General features: G+C 51.9%; 1 protein-coding gene across 7 annotated transcripts in view; it reads right to left on the bottom strand.

The window, feature by feature from the left end:
- Positions 1 to 18,571, bottom strand: part of Arhgef2 (Rho/Rac guanine nucleotide exchange factor 2) — a 37,591-nt gene extending 19,020 nt beyond the window's left edge. The window contains exons 1-3 of one of the 7 annotated variants that reach the window (XM_042681566.1): positions 18,516 to 18,571; positions 17,337 to 17,430; positions 813 to 957 (exon numbers count right to left, since the gene is read on the bottom strand). In XM_042681566.1, coding sequence (XP_042537500.1) covers positions 813 to 957; positions 17,337 to 17,354 — 163 coding nt within the window. In that variant the 5' untranslated portion in view covers positions 17,355 to 17,430; positions 18,516 to 18,571. Of the gene's footprint in view, positions 1 to 812; positions 958 to 8,596; positions 8,729 to 10,860; positions 11,057 to 17,336; positions 17,431 to 17,609; positions 17,629 to 17,715; positions 17,939 to 18,515 lie in introns of those variants that run through there. The other 6 variants (XM_042681563.1, XM_042681561.1, XM_042681562.1 and 3 more) reach the window with 6 other exon arrangements.
- Between the last annotated feature and the right edge of the window lie 208 nt (positions 18,572 to 18,779).

The raw sequence follows: 18,779 nt of genomic DNA, 5'->3' as shown, positions 1-18,779 counted from the left end.
TGTCAAGTCTCTAGAGGAATCTAGATGGGGGTTCCCTCCTCATCCTCCCAACTCTAAATCGAGCAGTGAGAAAGTAGGGAGGAAGTTCTTTCTGGGTTTCTTCTCCATAAACCAAAGGGATTCATTTGGAAGCTAGGAAATTCATCCCGTTGGTCAGCAGCCAGTCATAATGCCTCCAATCCTGTTCTAATCAAACGCAAATCGTTGCCATAAATTTGAGGGAGCAGGCCCGAGCTAGAGCCTTCTGCATAAACAACTTCAGGAAGGAAAGGATTTCTGGCTGATACTCCCTCATGCATGGTCCTTTCTTACTGTCTAGTTAGACTGGAAATCTAAGACAGGGTTCTAATCCCATTTTGTCCTTGAAAGGACGTAAGATTTCAGACTCTACCCACAAGTATCAGAAAGGAAAGGACAATGGAACCCTGAGGTCCTGAATGTCCAGTTTTGCCCAGCAAGATGGACAAAGCCAGCTGTGAGGCTGGCAACTTTCCCCAGCGCCTCTCCCACCACTTTTCACACACAAGTCCTCCTCCTTCTGCAGTCAGTTCCCCTCAGCAGCTGTTCAGGGAGCAAGAAGGCTACCCCGCGGGTGACAGCTGCAAAGAGCCATTCCAGCTTTTCTCATCCACATCCCCAGCTAGACCTGCTTCTGCCACATTCCAATAGCCACCACCCTCCAGAGGAAGGAGAATAAGAAAGAAGCATCTGGTCCTGGCACTTGGGCTCAGCGGAGAGCTTCCCTTATGATCCAGGGCAGAAATGACAGGTTACAACTGGTAGTCACCAAATCTGTTCAGGGGACAACTTACTTGGGCAGATGAGGGCTTCCTTGGCTGTGATGCTCTTGTTACAGGCATAGCACATAGTCATGCCCGAAACTGAGATGGTAGTGAAGAGGTGCCCATTGGTATAACGGGCGTCCTTGGCTTCCTTCATCTTCTCCTTTTCCCGGTTCTGTGGAAGGGATGCAAGAAACAGGAGGTGAAGCTAGGTGGCATCAGGGTACCTGGAGTCCAGTCACAGGTTGAGGGCAGAAGCAGAGAAATGCCTGCTTGCTGAGCTGGAAAGACCATTCTCAATACAGCCTGCAACAGGGTATCATCAGGGGTAGCTGTCCAGAAGTGAGCAGGCCGAGGGATAGCCAGCTGCAAAGGGCTCCTGGACCCCTGACCTACCTGGCCCCTGCGGCTGGGCTGCCTCCTATTGCCACTCATCTCCCTGGTTCTGCGATCTCTGCGTCCTCACTCTACCTCCCAGCCTTAGCTCTGCTCGCCCCCGGGCTGCTGTACGCTCTTCTCTGTGCTGGGGGGGGTGGGGGGGGTGGGAAGATGCGCAAAGAAGAGGGAAGAGCAGGCAAAGCAGAGGGTGCCAGCTCACCAGCGCTTTCCAATCTATGGGAGTTAGCTCCTCTCATAACCATGACAACCAGCGTTAGAGCCGCTATCTCATGGCAGTCACAGTGGCAGTGGGGGGGAAGGGGGAGGCAAGAATGAGAGGGCAGGAGTTTCCTCTAATAATGGCTGAAGGGGCACAACACCTCAATGGCTACCCTCAACTTAAGAGGTCAGGTCCCCCAACCTCTAACTCTTCCACCCATTCTCTCAGCCAAAGCCTCTGTTTGGAAGGCAGCATGTCTCTCATGGACTTCTAGATAAGGGGAGCCTCATTCTGACCTCAGGTCAGTCTTCCTCTCTGGCACCTTTAAGGAAGGAAATCAGCCAGCAGGCTGGGATGTCCTAGTGGAAAAGCTCCCTTGCAAACAAACTTATTCCTCTCATATTCCTCTTCAGACACAAAACCTGTGGAAGCTCCAGATTGTTCCTCATCCAACTGGTCCTGGTCTCCCACATCCTTTCTGCCATCTACACCATCCATCAGTATTTTTTTTTTTTTTTTGGTTGGTCATGGGGCTTGACTTCTGGGCCTGAGCACTGTCCCTCAGCTCTTCAGCTCAAGGCTAGCACTCTACCACTTGAGCCACAGTGCCACTTCCAGTTTTCTGGTGGTTCATTGGAAATAAGAGTCTCACAGAAGCTGGATCCCGGTGACTAACACCTGTAATTCTAGCTACTCAGGAAGCTGAGATCTGAGGATTATGGTTCAAGGCCAGCCCGGGCAGGAAAGTAGTCAGCAGAAACTCATCTCCAATTAACCACCAGAAAACTGGAAGTGGCCCTGTGGCTCAAGTGGGAGAGCACTAGCCTTGAGCTGAAGAGCTCAGGGACAGTGTCCAGGTCCAGAGTTCAAGCTCCACGACTGATCCCCCCCACCAAAAATAAAATAAAATAAAATAAAAAACAATTGACCCTCCCCCCCAAAAAAAGTCTCAGAGCCGGGCGCCTGTGGCTCACGCCTGTAATCCTAGCTACTCAGGAGGCTGAGATCTGAGGATCTCGGTTCAAAGCCAGCCCGGGCAGGAGAGACCGTGAGACTCCTATCTCCAATAAACCACCAGAAAACCGGAAGTGGCGCTGTAGCTCAAGTGGTAGAGCGCTCGCCTTGAGCTGAAGGGCTGAGGGATAGCGCCCAGGCCCAGAGCCCCACGGCCGACCAAAAAAAAAAAAAAAAAAAAAGTCTCAGAGACTTTCCTTCCCAGGCTGGCTTTGAACTGTGATCCTCAGATCTCAGCCTCCTGAGTAGCTAGGATTATAGGTATGAGCCACTGGCACCCAGCTTCATCCTTCTCTTGATCTCCATGGAGATAGGACATACTCCATATATGTCCCTTCCCAGCCTTTCCTCTGTAAGCTTTCTACCAGCTGCTTCTGCAAGTCTTTTTTCTTGACCTCTTGTCAGCCCCTACTTAAGCCCGAGCTTCTGAAACAGCGGGAGGTGAGATGGTGAGGACATCATTCTTCCTCACCTCTTCTAGTACGTTCCTCAGTTGTCACTTGAGGTTTCTTAATTTCCCCTCCATTCTTTTTCTTCTTCTGTCATGGTCCTAGGGCTTGAGTCAGGGGCCTGAGCTTTTTTTGCTCAAGGCTAGTAGCACGCTACCACTTGAGCTACAGCTCCACTTCCAGCTTTTTAGTGGTTAATCAGAGAATCTCAAAGACTACTTCGGAGCTGGCTTCCTACAGTGATTCGCAGATCTCAGCCTCAGATCTCAGATCTGGCTTCCTGCTTCCCTCCACGCTTAAAGGACCATAAGGCAGTTCTAGAAGCAGACCACTCTCTTCAAGGTAGCCCTGCCTCTCTCTCAGAAATCAAGAACAGCAACCATCTGGGTGCTGGTGGCTCATGCCAGTAATCCTAGCTACTCAGCAGACTGAGACCTGAGGATCAAAGTTTGAAGCCAAACCTGGCAGAAAAGTTGTAATACTCTTTTTTTTTTTTTTTTTTGGGGGGGTGGTCCGTCATGGGGCCTGAACTCTGGGCCTGGGCGCTGTCCCTCAGCTCTTTAGCTCAAGGCTAGCACTCTACCACTTGAGCCACAGCGCCACTTCCGGCTTTTTTCTCTTTGCTTATGTGGTGCTGAGGAATTGAACCCAGGGCCTCATGCATGCAAGGCAAGCGCTCTACCACTGAGCCACCTTCCCAGCCCCAGTTGTAATACTCTTACCTCCAGTTTACCACCTGCAAACTGGAAGTAGAGCTGTAACTCAAAGTGGTAGAGTATGAATCTTGAGAAAGCAAAGCGGGGGGGGGGGGGGGGGGGGGGGGGACTCAGGAATATAACACCCAGGCCCTGAGTTCAAGCCCCATGACCAACAACAACAGAAAAAGAACAACTGAGGCTAAGGATCTGAGTCCCAGTGGCTGGGCCCTTGGACAAAGAATTAGAATTACAACCCAGTGAGGCCATAAACCAGTCCTGACCACAGCTCCAGCCATGCTCAGGGCAGTTACACTAGCAGTCAGGGGTTGGGGGAGGGGAGAACAGTGGCCTGGTGCCTAAGGGTAGAAAAGGGAAGTGTGCAGGGTCTGAGTCAACAACTCAGGGGCCAGAGGGCACTGGGCTACAGTACCCTAGGTTTCAGAGTGTCCTGTGACTTTAGGCCTCAGGGTGTCCTGGTACCCAAGATCCTTCTCTAGCCCCTCCCCTCCTTAGCTTAGAGTGGCTGGTGGATGGCTGACAATGAACAGAGCTCAGAGGCTTGCAGGTCTTTTCCTTATCTTTATTCTTTTCATGTACCCTCTCCACCCCCTTGTTCTCTCTCTTCCCATCACCCAGTTTTCTCTCCATGTCTTCTCTTCTGAGCTCAGACTCTCCCTCCTCTGCACCTCCACCTCTGCCTTCCTTTTCTCGGCCAGCTTTGCTTCAGCTCTGGCTTCTGCTTCTCCTCTGCTGCAATGAGGCCCTCCCTCTCCTTTCCCCTGCAGGCAATTCCTCCTTTCTGCTTGGGCCTAGCTCAGGAGCTGAGCTGACAGATTCTAGAACTCTGTCTAGCCTCTTGATACTGCAGCCTCCCTTTTTCTCCACTGGTACCTAACATACCCGAATCACTAGAAACATCATTGGTCTAATCTTAATCTATCTTGTGCCAAAGTATAGGTCTTTAATCAATGCAATTTAGATCAAATTCTCCTGTAGGACCTCAAAGACCAAGTCCAAAGGGCTGGCCACACACTGAATGTTTGAGCAATTATGACATCTGAATGAAAAGAAGCAAGCAGACAAACATGAAAATAGCAATACAATCAAACATGCCTGGAAGGATCACTCCAGAGGGTAGTGCTACAGATGGCCAGAATGCTGCTACGAGAACCCTTTTTCCACACACAGCTGGGCCCCTGGCCTCAGCCTTGGCCTCTAATTAATTTCCTGAGGTAGGAGACCTCCATCCTCCAAAATTCACCTATCAGGCCAGTTCTGATAGGAGTAGCAAAGGGAGAGAGAGGCTTCAGACAGCTAGAGAAGGGCTCTCCAGTTCACTCCTGCCCTTTGGCACAGAAGCGGATATAACCCAGGCACTTGGGGCCCTGCTTCCTCCACCTCCCAACACTCACCCTGTCTTGAAGTGACCCCCTCTCTAGGTGGGCCAGCAGCGGGCAGCAGCCACAGCAGCAGCACATCCCAGCATGGGCACTGCCCAGCAGCAAGCAGCCCTGGCACTGCCTAGCACTATTGTTCCAGAGGTGGCCTGTGCCCGCCCCAGGGCTTGGGCTACTGAGGATGGAACAACACAGGGACAGCGCCCAGGCCCAGAGCTCAGGCCCACGACCGGACCCCCCCCCAAAAAAAAAAAAAAAAAGAGTCTTATGGACTTTCCTGCCTGGGCTCGCTTTGAACCACAATCCTCAGATCGCAGCCTCCCGAGTAGCTAGGATTACAGGTTGAGCCACCAGTGCTCACATTCCCAGCCCACAGAAAAGTTCTTAAAAATGCATCTTAATGGTCTCAATCAAAGAAGCTGAGCCTGGCACCAGTGGCTCACGCCTGTAATCCTAGTTACTCAGAAGGCTGAGATCTGAGGATCAAATTCAAAGCCAACCTTGGTAGGGAAGTTTGTGTGACTTATCTCCAATTAACCACCAGAAAACTGAAAGTGTCACTGTGGCTTAAGTGGTAGAGCACTAGCCTTGAACTGAAGAACTCAGGGATAGCACCCAAGCGCAGAGTTCAAGCCCCACAACTGACAAAGAAAAAAAAAAGAAGAAGCTGAGTATGGTGATGTGTTCCTGTGATCCCAGATAGATCAGTCTAAACACAACCTGTCTCAAAATAACCAGTATAAAAAAGGGTTGAAGCCGGGCGCCTGTAATCCTAGCTACTCAGGAGACTGAGATCTGAGGATCTCGGTTCAAAGCCAGCCTGGGCAGGAAAGACTGTGAGACTCTTATCTCCAATAAACCACTAGAAAACTGGAAATGGCGCTGTAGCTCAAGCAGTAGAGCGCTCGCCTTGAGCAGAAGAGCTGAGGGACAGCGTCCAGGCCCAGAGTTCAAGCCCCACGACGGGCGGGGGGGGGGGGGGGGGGCTATAAGTGAAAAAGCAAGTGACACACAAGGGAGGTCCTGAGTTCAAGTCTCAGGACCAACACCAAAAGCGGGTTGAAGGCACGGCTCTCTGGCAGAGCACCTGCCTAGTAAGCATGAGGCTCTGAGTTCAAAGGCCCATCACTTCATAGTCCACAAGCTCCCCACCATGCTCAGAGGCTCTTCCTGCTGGATCCAACCCTCTGCTGTCCAGCATGTATGGTCAGTGCCTCTTCATTACAAACCTTGTGATAAGTCTTTTCCTGTTCACTGCCTTTATCTATGCCACTGTTACATCATGGATTAAGTGAATAAAGACTATGAACCCACCTGCACTCTAACATAATCCCTCACTTACAATAAACATAATCCCTCACTTACAATAAGCACTCAATGCATGTTTAGAAAGAAAGAAAGAAAAAGAAAGAAAGAAAGGAAAGACATGGGATCTCAGCAGCACCCATTCCTTATGGGAGCCTCAGGCCTTCCTCTCCTGTCACTCATTTTCTCCTTCTTCCTAAAGTGTTCCCAGTCCTATACTTTTATTTCCTTTGAGCATAAATCATAAGAGTAACCTAGATCATCCTTCTACTCAGATCCTCATCATTGTGGGGAAATAACAACAGGCTCGGGGCTGGGAAGGTGGCTCAGTGGTAGAGTGCTTGCCTTGCACGCATGAGGCCCTGGGTTCAATTCCTCAGCACCACATAAACAAAAAACCCCGGAAGTTGCTCTGTGGCTCAAGTGGCAGAATGTTAGCCTTGAGCTGAAGAGCTTAAGGGACAGCGCCCACGCCCAGAGTCCAGGCCCCATGACCAGCATTAAAACAAAACAAAACAAAAAAAGAACAGGCTCACTGGCTGACTGCTGACAGGTTGAAAGGTTCCCCCTCTCTTCTGTCCACCTTGTTTTCCAGGCCAAGAGAGTAAAACAGTGACATCCATGAAGGACAAGGCCTGCCAAAGCCTGGACCTTATCTCCTGTGATCCCCAGTGGGCTGCAGAACCTCGCAGAGCCATCCAGGCAAGTCAGGGCTTCTCCCAACCCAAGGATCCTTGACAGGGTCCATTGGCTCCTGAGTCATTTATGGCTCAGCTGTGGATAGCAGGGGTGCAGGGTTACTGGCACTGAATCATAGGGAATGAATGAGCTATAGACTGGGAAATGAAGAGGGAAAGGGCTCCTGACAATGGAACTTGAAAGAGGACCTAGGATGGTCCTGGCCAGGCCTTGCTCCTTTAGGAGCTTCCAGGGATAAGATGAAGGCAGGAGGCTGAGAAAGTAGCCACATGGAAGAGAAACAAACAGCAAAGCCAGAAACCACACAGAAAACCATCACAGAACACACAAAGGCACTTAATACTTGCTAAATGAATGAAGAGAAGACACTGGTCTTAGGGGGTGGGCACACTGGTAAAGGAGAGGAGGGATGGTTAAGGGCTATAGGGAATAAAATCAGGCTAGAGACTCAGAGATCCAGGCACTGTGGATGCCAGCCTGCCCAAACCCAGATGGCCACACCTGTCCGGCCAAGAGACAGACAAGCAGAAAGAGAAGGAGGGAGAAAGATGCAAACAGACAAGCATTTGTGCAAGCGAACAATAGCTGTGCCAGGACTCCCTGCCCTCCTGGCACAAGGCAAGCTGGCTGAGTTAGGAGGGGGCAGCTGCTGCCTGCAGTCCTCCTCCCACCCTCCCCCAAGGAGACACAAACAAACCCAGAAGGGTCCAGCCAGCTTCTCTTAGCCTTCTCTACCAGCTCCAGAAATCCTGACCAATCCACTTACTCAGTTTCTACAGGATACTTCAAATCAGAGGCTGAAGCTAAGAATGGAACCACTTCCTCACATCCAGAGAGCATGAGCCCCCTAACTTTGGTGACTATGGTTTCAAGCTAGAGTAACCCAGAGTACCACATGCAGGTAACATGCACACATGGGGTTCACATTCAGATAATGCCCCCTCCCTGATCCAAGATCAAAGCTGCAGAGCCTGTGGGACTGAGATCAGACCCCTCTTTAACTCCTATGCTTGCCCCCAGCAGATCCCTCTGTAGGCAGTCCCTCAGTGACTTTGTTAAACCTTCCCCATCCTGCTTCCTCTCCCTCCCTCAATTCTTTCCCTAACCTTCATGATCCCTAGAATCCTCTTCTATGTCCACAAAAGCTTCATCCTCCAGGGACACCCCCAATCCCTCAAGTCTCCTCCCAAACTGTCAGTCCTCTCCACTCCCTCCTGGCTCCTCTCCGCTACTCTTGGCCTTGCACACAAAGCCAGCCACCTCTCCAGTGCTCAGAACAAAGACACAGTCTCTCTCTTCCGTCTCCACTCCACCTGCCCACCACACACGCCAATGCTACAGTCCTGGAGATTCTAAGCACCCTCTTTGCCCCTGGCCTCCAGAGTCATCCCTCCATCTCTGGCCCTTGCTTGTCAGAAAGGGACCCTTTGTTCTGAATAGGAAGGGAAAAAAAGGGAAGAAAGAGTAAGAAGGCGAAAAGACAGAAAGGGGACCTATGGGCTTTGGGATCTGAGGAGGTAAAGAAGCAGAGCAGAGAGAATTGAGGGGGTGGATAACTGAAGACAGTCTGGAAGACTAGAAATGGAGTGAAAAGCAAAAGGAAGCATGAGACATCCTACGAGGCGGGAAGGAAAAAGGGACAGCTTATACTTAACTTCCTCCTCCTATGAGGCGAGAACTAGAGTGGGGTTGGGGCATCTAGCCCCAGCCCTGACCCATCTGCCTACACAGGTAGCCGGGGAGACCGTCTTCCTCAAAGAGTCTCATTTCCAGCAGGCCCCCTCCACTTTCCACCACCGTATAAAAAGAAAGGAGACAGCTGGTGAGCTTGGGGGGAGGGGGAAAGAGGGGATCCAGGGCTTGTTGGCTAAGAATCAACTCCCCCCTTCTTGTAACCACAGCCTTCCGGAGGCAGCCCTCCCTTCCGACCAGCCCAAACTGACAACCGCCCTCCTCCTGTGGCCTCCTGGCCCTCTCAGATCTACCCACTCAGGCCCCCCAGATGGGTTCCCCAGTCCCCCCTCCATGTCCAGCCAGGGTAGAAAGTAGAGCCATGCATGTGGATCCCTGTTCCTCCACTACTAAAAAAAGAAAGAAAAATATAAATAGAGGGCATGAGAATCCAGGTATCTGGCCTACCAGCTCCGCCATTAATAGAGAAAAGACCCCAGTTTTTGCCCTCCGAGAAGCTCTCACTATACCCCCTTCTCACCAGGTCTGCCCCCTCACCAGCTCCCCCATAGCTTTCCTTTTTAGGGTGGAACCAAATTTCCGTGGTTTCAAAAAGCCTCTCCCGCCCCCCTTGGCTCTGCTCCAGGGCCTCAGCTCAAACGGTTGAAAAAATAAACAGACCTTGGAAGCCGGGGCCTGGCCTGGCACAAGGTTGTGAACAGTGTCTGCGCCCCACTGTTGCAACACACTTCAGTCATTTCACCCTGGCCCTCTGTTTGTCTTAGGCATCATTCAAATCCCTGGTTGTTTTCTCCTTAGCCTTATCTAAGCCCAAATCCCAAAGGAAGCCTTCAAACCTTATTCCCTGCCCCCAACCCCCACCCCCACACTGAGATGGCCCCTCTCCATTAAACATCAAGACAGGTAGCCTAGCAAGGAACCAAAAGCAAGATGGAAGAGTGCACTTTCCATGCCCTGGAGGGCTCCAGAAAGGTTCGGCTCCCTTGCAGGAAGGTGATCCAGCCAGACTGGCCACTAAGCAGAGGCTGGACTCACAGGAAAGCCAGAGATTAAGATGAAAGCAGCTCTGGGCTGGGTCCTGGCCTTCTGGAGAACAGGGGACAATGTGGGAGCCCTGAGGAAATGGGAAGTGCTCTCCGTCGGCACCACCTTCCTCTCAGCTCTCACTTATTCACTGGTCCGTTTCATCATTTCCTGGGGGCTGGGGTGTGGAGAGGTCGTGGAATTTGGGACTAAGGCTGGGTACAAAGGAAAATAATGGATACTTGCAGAGGAGTAGCCTAGAGGTCCTGATGGCTGTGTGTGTCTGTGTGTTCACCCAATCATACGTCCAGACTGGAGATGACAGGCAAGAGATGATAAAATGAGCCCAGGGAGGTGGGAGTGGATCAGCCTAAGGGTTCTGGTGGTTTCCGGCTGAGAAAACAAGGATCCTGGAAGCTGGTGGGGCAGGTGGGGCGCTGGGGACCTGCCTGTGTCCCAGACACAGGGGTGCTGGAGAGGAAGGGCAACGCACACACCAGCTACACAAAGACCTCGGCTCTCTTCACCTGAGGGTGAAGAAAACCAAAGCTCCTGACCCCAGCCACCAGCCCACCCCGAGGGGAGAACTGAATCACAGCTGGAAAGTCCATTTGCGACGAGAGGAGGAGCTGACTTTTGTCTTGGAGGGGTGGTGGGAGGAAGCTGGGAAACCACCCCCTCCCGCCCCCTCCGGTGGGTGGCGGGGACAAAGGGGGAAACGACCGAACCCGCGGCTAGGGTTTGGGGGGCGGGGGGCACCGCCAAAAGCAACCCGGCAGGACCCGGGAGCCGAAAGGGGGGGGTGCCAGAGAGTTTCCACCGTTCCGACCCCCCAAGACACACGCCTCCCTCTTCCCGCTCCGTCCCTTACCAGAGCAACTTTCTTCCGAGCGGCTCAAAACACTCCAGTCTCACCGGATCGAGGCCACCAAACCCCAGGTCCGCCCTCTCCCGGTCCCGGCGCAGAATCCGCGCGGCAGGGGCGGGAGGCGCGGGGCTGGTCGCGGGCTCCCCGGCCCCCTCCCCACCCACCCTCAGTCCCCACCCACCCTCCCCGTCCCGCCGCGCGCTTGCTCGCCGCTCCGCCCGGAAAGCCATCGCGGAGCGTGGGGTGCGCCGCCCGCCGGGGTGCGGGGGTCGGAGGGCACCTGGAGGACAGCGGCGGGGGCGCGGGGCGGGGAGGGCTCGCGGACCCCAGCCCACCTTGCTCGCCAGCTCTTTGCTCCGGTCAATCCGCGCCCGGGTGAGAGATTCGATCCGAGACATAATCCTAGGTGGGCCGCGGGGAGGACGGGGCGCGGACCCAGGCGTCCGGCGGCAGCGGGGGAGGAGGGGGAGGGTCCGCCCCGCACGCGTCGGTCTCGGGGACAGGAAGTCTGGCTCCCCGCGCCCGGCACGGAGCGAGCGAACGAGCGAGCGCCAGTTCCTCAAACCCTTGTCTCCTCCCCCCGCCGCCCGGGCTCAGGAAGGGGGGAGGCGGAGCGCGGGGAGGGAGGGCGGGGGACCGGCGCACGGGACAGGACGCCCGGGTTGCTGGAGCTGCCAGGAGAAGATCTGGGGTGCCCCCGCACGGGTTGGAGGGGGCCCCCCCTGCGGGTTTCCCCTCTCGCACCTCGGGGCGCCCTCTAGCCCCAGGCAGCCGCCTCTTAGCCGTGCGTTTCCTTAAACCCCACTAGTGCTTAGTCCCGCAGTCCTGGCGGGACCCGAGCGCTTCCCTTTCCCCTCCCCCTTCCCGCCGCCACGGACTGAAGGATTCCATCTGTCCCCCCCCCCACACACGGGGAACCTGGGATCAGTTCCTTCCTGGCTTTCAGGGCCCATCAAAGCAGGCCAGGACTGACAGACACTCCCCACTGCCCCCACTTTTACGATTGGGGGCAGGGGTAGCAGAGAGGGGAAATGACAGAACTAGAAGCTGGGTATGTAGTAGTTGTGAAGGAGAGGACTCAGAGAAGTAAAATAATTGAGAGTATTCTCCCACAAGCCTCCGCCCCCTCCTCCCCCCTTCGGCCCTCAGTCCTTCTGGACCACACACTGCCCATCTCCTCCTAACTCCGCCTCTGCCAGCTACTTTGGTGGATGAAGAAGGTAGGATCTGGCCATCTTTCCAGAGGCTAGGAAACTCAGGAAGTCCCGCCATGTGTCTAGCCTCAGTTCCTTCTGTTCTAAATTAAGCTGGAACCAGAAGACCAGGAAACAGCCTCCCAGAATCAAGGAGTGATCAGAGCACTTCTTGGGTCTCTCTCACTCTGAGGAGGAGGGTGAGGTGGGAGCATTCATCTTTCTAGACCTTTTGCCCCAACCTGAGCTGGAAAATTCTTCCTCTAAACTAACTGTAATCACTAGCATTGAAATTCATTTCCTCCCCTGAGGCCTCCCATTTCTCTGTAATACCAGAACCTTAGAGAGCCTTAAGATGGGACATTTAGGGGCTAGGAAGATGGCTCAGTGGTAGAGCGCTTGCCTTGCATGCCTGAGGCCCTGGGTTTGATTCCTCAGCACCACATAAGCAAAAAGAAAAAAGCCGGAAGTGGCGCTGTGGCTCAAGTGGTAGAGCACTAGCCTTGAGCAGAAGAGCTGAGGGATAGCGCCCAGGCCCAGAGTTCAGGCCCCACGACCGGACCCCAAAAAAAAAAAAAAAAAGATGGGACATTTAAGTTGTAGGTTTAGGGGGAAAAGGGAGGCAGAAAAGGCCCAACCACCCTATCAATCCAGGTCTAGCAGCTCCAGGCCTAGATTAGTGGCAGGTCCAAGCTGCAGGTTTCAAGCCCAACTCTCAGCACTCTTATAGGTGCCAATTTTAGCCTCTGCATCTATTTTAGGCTCCACTGCCTTACCACTGGGTGAGCTGGTTGGGCTCCTCACCCCAGCACCACCCCCACGCTGCTCCTCTGCCCCCCTTGCCTAGCAACTCTCTTTTCCTGCACCCATTCTTCTGTTGATGATCCTTATATAACAAAGGGCAGAAGAAAGGAGAGCAAACAAGCCATGCCCAGTGAATGCTGAATAACAATTAGAAGCAGAAAGGACTTTCCCAGGTCAGGACTGGTTCCTTCAGGCTAGCACCTGCCCTGGCAGACCTATGGAAAAGACCTAGGAACTCCACAAAACCAGCCATCCTGAGGTTCCTGGCTCCCCAACTCCAGACTTACCTCCCCACAGTGGTCAGCCAAAGTTGAGGAATGTACTAAATTTAAAAACAGCCAGCGAGACACTGGGATTCTGGCCTCATGGTTCCACCCACTGGGGACCTAGAGACCTGGGTTAGGCTGGGACCTCAGCTTTTCTCCCAGGCCTGGATGCTGAAAGCTGAGGACAGAATTTTAAAGAGCCAACTCTGCCTGCATATCTAATAAACCAACTTGAATCCCAGTCTGAGAGTCTTTAGTAAAACAAACAAAACAAAACAAAACTCAAGTTAGATCTTCAAAGACTCCCAATCTCCAACTACCCCCACCCCAACCTTCAAGCTACTTTCCATACCATTTGTTTTTTTGTTTTGTGTCTGGGCATGGGGCCTGAACGCTGTCCCTCAGCTCTTCAGCTCAAGACTAGTGCTCTACCACTTGAGCCACAGCGCCACTTCCGGCTTTTTTTCTTTTTGCTTATGTGGTGCTGAGGAATCGAACCCAGGGCCTCAGGCATGCAAGGCAAGCGCTCTACCACTGAGCCACCTTCCCATTTGTTATCCTGAGCCTCACTCTTTGCCCTCTAGTTAAAAGGAAGAGGCCAGCACCAGTGGCTCATGCCTGTAATCTCAGGAGGCTGAAATATGAGGATCATGGTTTGAAGCCAGCCTGGGCAGGAAAGTTCTTGAGACTTGTATCTCCAATTAATCACAGAAAAAGCCAGAATTGGCGCTATGGCTTGAGACAGCACCCAAACCCTGACTTCAAGCCCCAGGATTGGCCAAAAAAAAAAAAGAGGAGGGGGGAGTGGAAAACTGTTCTCTACCTTTAAATGTTTAATCTGCATTTACTGAGCTAAGCCTGCAGCTGGACTCCCATTTTCATTTTCTCTATCCTCTGGAGCAATGAATACTTTCCCTTGGGTGTCCCCCACTTTCCTAATCCCCTTTTTCATTCCAGCTCTCACATCACTTCTATCCAGTGATATTTTCCAGATTTTCAAGAAATATTATTTTAGGTTGATGGCGGTAGACTAAGCTACTTGATAGGTAAGGATCAGGAGAATCACAGAAAAAGGCCAGCCCAGGCATAAACTTAGCAAGGCCCCATCTCAAGCAATAACCCTGGTATGGTGGTAAGTATCCCCAGACATCCAGCTATTCAGGAGTCCATAAAATAGGTGGATCAAGGTCTGAGGCAAATCCCAGGCAACAATGACAAACCATGCCTGGCACCGGTGGCTCATGCCTGTAATTCTAGCTACTAAGGAGGCTGAGATCTGAGGATCGTGGTTCAAAGCCAGCCTGGGAAGAAAAGTCCATGATACTCTTATCTCCAATAAACCGCTAGAAAACCAGCCGTGGCACTGTGGCTCAAGTGCTAGAGCACTGACTTGAGCTGAAAAGCACAGGGACACCGCCCAAGCCCAGAGTTCAAGCCCCACAACCGACCAAAAGGAAAAAAAAAAAAAGACCATATCTAAAGCACAAAAGGGCTAGAGGTATGGCATAAATGAGTAGTAGAGTGCTTGCCAAGCAAGCACAAAACCCTGTGCTCAGGGCTGGGAAGGTGGCTCAGTGGTAGAGCGCTTGCCTTGCAAGCATGAGGCCCTGGGTTCGATTCCTCAGCACCACATAAACAGAAAAAAAAAAAGCTGGAAGTGGCACTGTGGCTCAAATGGTAGAGCGCTAGCCTTGAGCTGAAGAGCTGGGGGACAGCGCCTAGGCCTAGAGTTCAAGCCCCACGACCGGACCCCCCAAAAAAACCCTGTGCTCAAATCCATTATGGAAAGAAAAAATAAAAAAAAGAGAGGGGTAGGGGTAGAGAGGAAGAAAGAGAGATAAAAAGAAATTAGATATACAAAGCCAAAATTTCCTCTAGAATCTAAAGTAGCCACAATCTTTAGTTTGTTTAACTAGACAAAATACACTCCTCTCATTTCGGTGCTAGAGAGGATGCCTCAGGTAAGGTCCTGGTTGCCGGATGCTTAGCCAGTAAGGGAGCAAAGGGCCTGCAGCTCTGTGTACTCAAACTCCACTCTGTCCAGAACAAGTCTGCTTTCCTTCTGATTCTTCCGCACCTTCTGCATTCTGGGAAGGGGGGGTTATCCAGCAGAGACTAGTGGAAGAAAGCTGATTTGCTGAGTGACTGAGAGATGAAGAGGCCACATAGAAAGGAAGGAAGCCCCACCTCATATTGGCTGTAAGATATTAGATAAAGAGCCCAGCCTCAAGTTTATGTGGTCTGTGAAATGGCAATTAAAAATACTTGACCTAGCCGGGTGCCAGTGGCTCAAGCCTGTAATCCTAGCTACTCAGGAGGGTGAGATTTGAGGATGGCAGTTCAAAGCCAGCCCAGGCAGGAAAGTCTGTGAGACTCTTAATCTCCAATTAACCACTCAGAAAACTGGAAGTGACACTGTGGCTCAAGTGGTAGAGCGCTAGCCTTGAGCTGAAGAGCTGAGGGACAGCGCCCAGGCCCAGAGTTCAAGCCCCAATGCCAACAAAAACAAAACAAAACAAAACAAAAAAAAACCCTTGACCTTTACTGGAGTCAATATAAGAAGGTGTCTGGATGGGGCTGGGAAGGTGGCTCAGTGGTAGAGCGCTTGCCTTGCATGCCTGAGGCCCTGGGTTCGATTCCTCAGCACCACATAAGCAAAAAGAAAAAAAGCCGGAAGTGGCGCTGTGGCTCAAGTAGTAGAGCACTAGTCTTGAGCTGAAGAGCTGAGGGACAGCACCCAGGCCCAGAGTTCAGGCCCCAGGACTGGACCCAAAAAAAAAAAAAAAAAAAAAAAAAACAAAGTACAGGATGGGATCCAAAAACAAAACAAAACAAAGAAAGTGGTCAATTACAATGCCAGTCAAAGAGGTAGACACGAGCACCTCCTCCTCTCCCTGCCTTCCTGCTGAGTGGCTCTCCAGCCCCACCCTGATGTTTACTTGCTAGGCCCCCTAGCCTGAAGTGGGTACAAGAGGAGGAAGAGATATATACATTCATGAGGTAGGAGGGAGGCGACCAGGGCTGGCCAGACAGAAATAAAGACAGGCCCAGAACAAGTTGCAGAAAGGCCGAGAGGGACAAGATCCTGACTTACTCTGCCTCTTTCTTCTTCTCTATTTGAGCTTCAAAGCCTCTACCCATTAGCAAATGCAGCCTGGTCAGAAGCTGGATGGCTCCCCGTCCCCCCACTGCTGTTCACCACACTGGAGGAAAAGAAGGGTTCTCTTAAGACTCTCCTACATTTAACTAACAGTCTGTGGGTAGGGTGAGCTTGAACCCCAAGAGCTCTGTGTTTGTTTTCTAGAGATCCTTCCTCCAACTGACAGAAGAAATCTTTGTCTCCTCTGCCCACAGGCCAAACTGCCACATCCAGTGGCTTTAAAATTCCCCACCTGCTCCTGAGACATTCAGAGACACACCCGCTCATGCCTTTCTCAGACCCAACTTATCCATGGCCTGTGGGAGACGGTGCTAACAATGCACCTGCTTATATCTCTACCTTCTTCTACCCACCCACCACAAGGCAATTTTGGCTTAGAAGAAATCCCAAAGGAGGGCCCTGGCCTTGAGATGGGGTAGGAAACCCAACTAGGAGAAAAATCTCCTGACTCTTACAAGTGAATAGGATGGTATCTACTCTGAGGATTCATCTCGAGGCTAGGAGACCATCTAGGTTGGAAAACATGCATATGTGGGGCAGCCATGAGAGGAAAAGTAGTAGTTTGTTCTGCTACTAAATAGTGCACCGTCTGCAAAAAATAAAGTGGAAATGAAATGAATTTGGGCTGTAGTCAGAGCTCCTGAACTCAGCAGAGCTGAGGACTGATGACAGAAGGGAGAGCGGTGTGCCTTCATTTCCTTGGATCAGAACGCATAGGGCCACACAGGCACCATGTGCATGTGCTTCATAATCACATACTTTCCTAGCTTCCACACCACCTATGGTCTTATTTCAACTCTTTCAGCTGTAACACCCACCCATAAAATTATGAGTGTAAAAGCACTTTGCAAACTAATACTCTATGAAGAAGTAAAAAGTATCACTGTAATTATTATCATTATTCTGTCCAACAGGCAAGATTTCTGCTGCCCACCTCTTAACTAGATGAGGTCTAAAGTGAGGGAGGGCCAAGCCATTCTGAAACTACTGAGGCTTTTGGCCCATTTCCTCTTGCAGCTGTTCACAGCTGGCTGAGCTGGAGGCATTGGAGGGGGGGGGGGCGGGCAGCAGGGTGGGAAGCAAAGAAAAGGTAATTTACTGAGCCACAGACATATTAGTTTGGTGACAGATAAAATGTTCTCTGACCATTTGAGTCATCTCCCTGATTCTCTAATAGGGAGAGCTAGAGAGGGGTGGCATGGAGAGAAGCTGTGGCACTGTGGCTCAAGTGGTAGAGCGCTAGCCTTCAATTGAAGAGCTGAGGGACAGTATCCAAGGCCCAGAGTTGAAGCCGGAAGACTGACAAAAAGAAGGAGGAGGAGGTGGGGGTGGGGGGAAGCAGGGAGGACAGCAGGTGTAGGCCGCCTGCTTCCCAGGCTAACTCCTACCTTGGTTTTGCCCGTCATGCTCAAGAGGAAGCTGAAGGTCCGCCGCAGGGAAGAGCCTGCCCAGACACCTGAGTCCCCTTCCAGCTGGCTACAGCTGCAGAGAGAAAAGGAAGTTGTGAGGAGATGGGACACAAAGTTAGAAAAGAAGAAAAAAGTACTCCCAGAGAAGCAGAGGATGACAGGCCCCTGACCTGCGGAGAGGGGCTGGAAACAGGAGGAAAGACTCTGAGAAAAAAAAGATGAGGGACAAAAGGGAGGAAAAACCACCTCTACCTCCTAGAGCTTCCTGGATGTGAACACATCAGCTTTCCAGGCCCCTCTATTTAAGAGGAAACTCCTCCAGGCTCCTCCCAGACACATTGCAGACTCCCCTTCCTACCTAATCCAGGCTCCAGATGGGAGGACCCAAACTCCTTTCTGTTGCTCTCCAACAGAAGTGGATGGGGTGAGTTCCCTCCAGGGGGGCATTTTCCCCGCTCCAAACAAGAGCCCTGTGTAGACCCTTGCTGTTTGGAAAGAGGCTCTGGGCCTACAGCCAATAAAGACTGAATTTCCTGGGATTTCATCAGCCCCATCCCATGAGCTAATCCCAAACTCAGAGCCAGAAGGATGTGTCAGCTAGAGAGTTTTCAGGACCACAAATCAGAGCCTGATATCTTAAAGGGCCCATTACTTGCTCTCTCTCATGGGCAGAGTTAGAGGGCTGTCTCACTCTAATGAATCTTCAGCCACACATGCCAAACAGGTGCTGATTTTGCATGCTTATTTACATAGTTACTGGAACTCCTTTCCTGAGCTGTGTGCTTTAGGCTCTGCCCTCTTCTGGGACTTCTCTTCTCATTGGTCATTTATCTGAGTCATCCAAAACCCATCCATAGTCCTTGGTCACTACCTCTGCATAAGGCTGTCAATCAGCTGATCTGCCAGCTCACCTTTGTGTCATTAACAACAACAAGCAACTCTCGCTCTTCTATTTCTTTTCATCCCTTAATCTCTCCTCCATCCCAAGGATGAATTCTATGCAGCTCGGGGAGAAGGATCTCTGATATTTAATCCGAAATGTTCAAGAAAATAGTGTTTCAGGAAGCGGAGAGACCCTTGGGACTACAAAACCCCATGGCCTAGACTCATCTCTCCTCCCGCATCTAGGCCTGTGAACAACAAGTCCCCCAAACTCACCGTTTGTTGAGGTCAGTGCAAGAGGAATGGGACAAATTCCCTGCTAACACAAAAGGAAAAGAAAAGTGTCCAGTTAAAGCCAGACAAAAGCGCCCAGGGCTGCCTCCCCCACCCCCTCCACCTGGATCAGGTTCCCAGGCTGCAGGTGCATGTGACGCCATTCCTGAGGGCGGGCACTGGGGAGCAGGGATGAAGGGCGGGGTCTGATCAAGGCAGAGCTGAAGAGCTTAGGAACCAGGGTTACATGAAGGGTACTGGAGCCTG

The sequence above is a fragment of the Dipodomys spectabilis genome, unplaced genomic scaffold (genome assembly GCF_019054845.1).
Source record: "Dipodomys spectabilis isolate Male_0828 unplaced genomic scaffold, ASM1905484v1 ptg000069l, whole genome shotgun sequence".
In the NCBI taxonomy this organism is placed as follows: Eukaryota; Metazoa; Chordata; class Mammalia; order Rodentia; family Heteromyidae; genus Dipodomys; species Dipodomys spectabilis.
The sequence above is the reverse complement of the archived record's forward strand: the minus strand, read 5'-3'. Positions and strand labels throughout refer to the sequence as shown.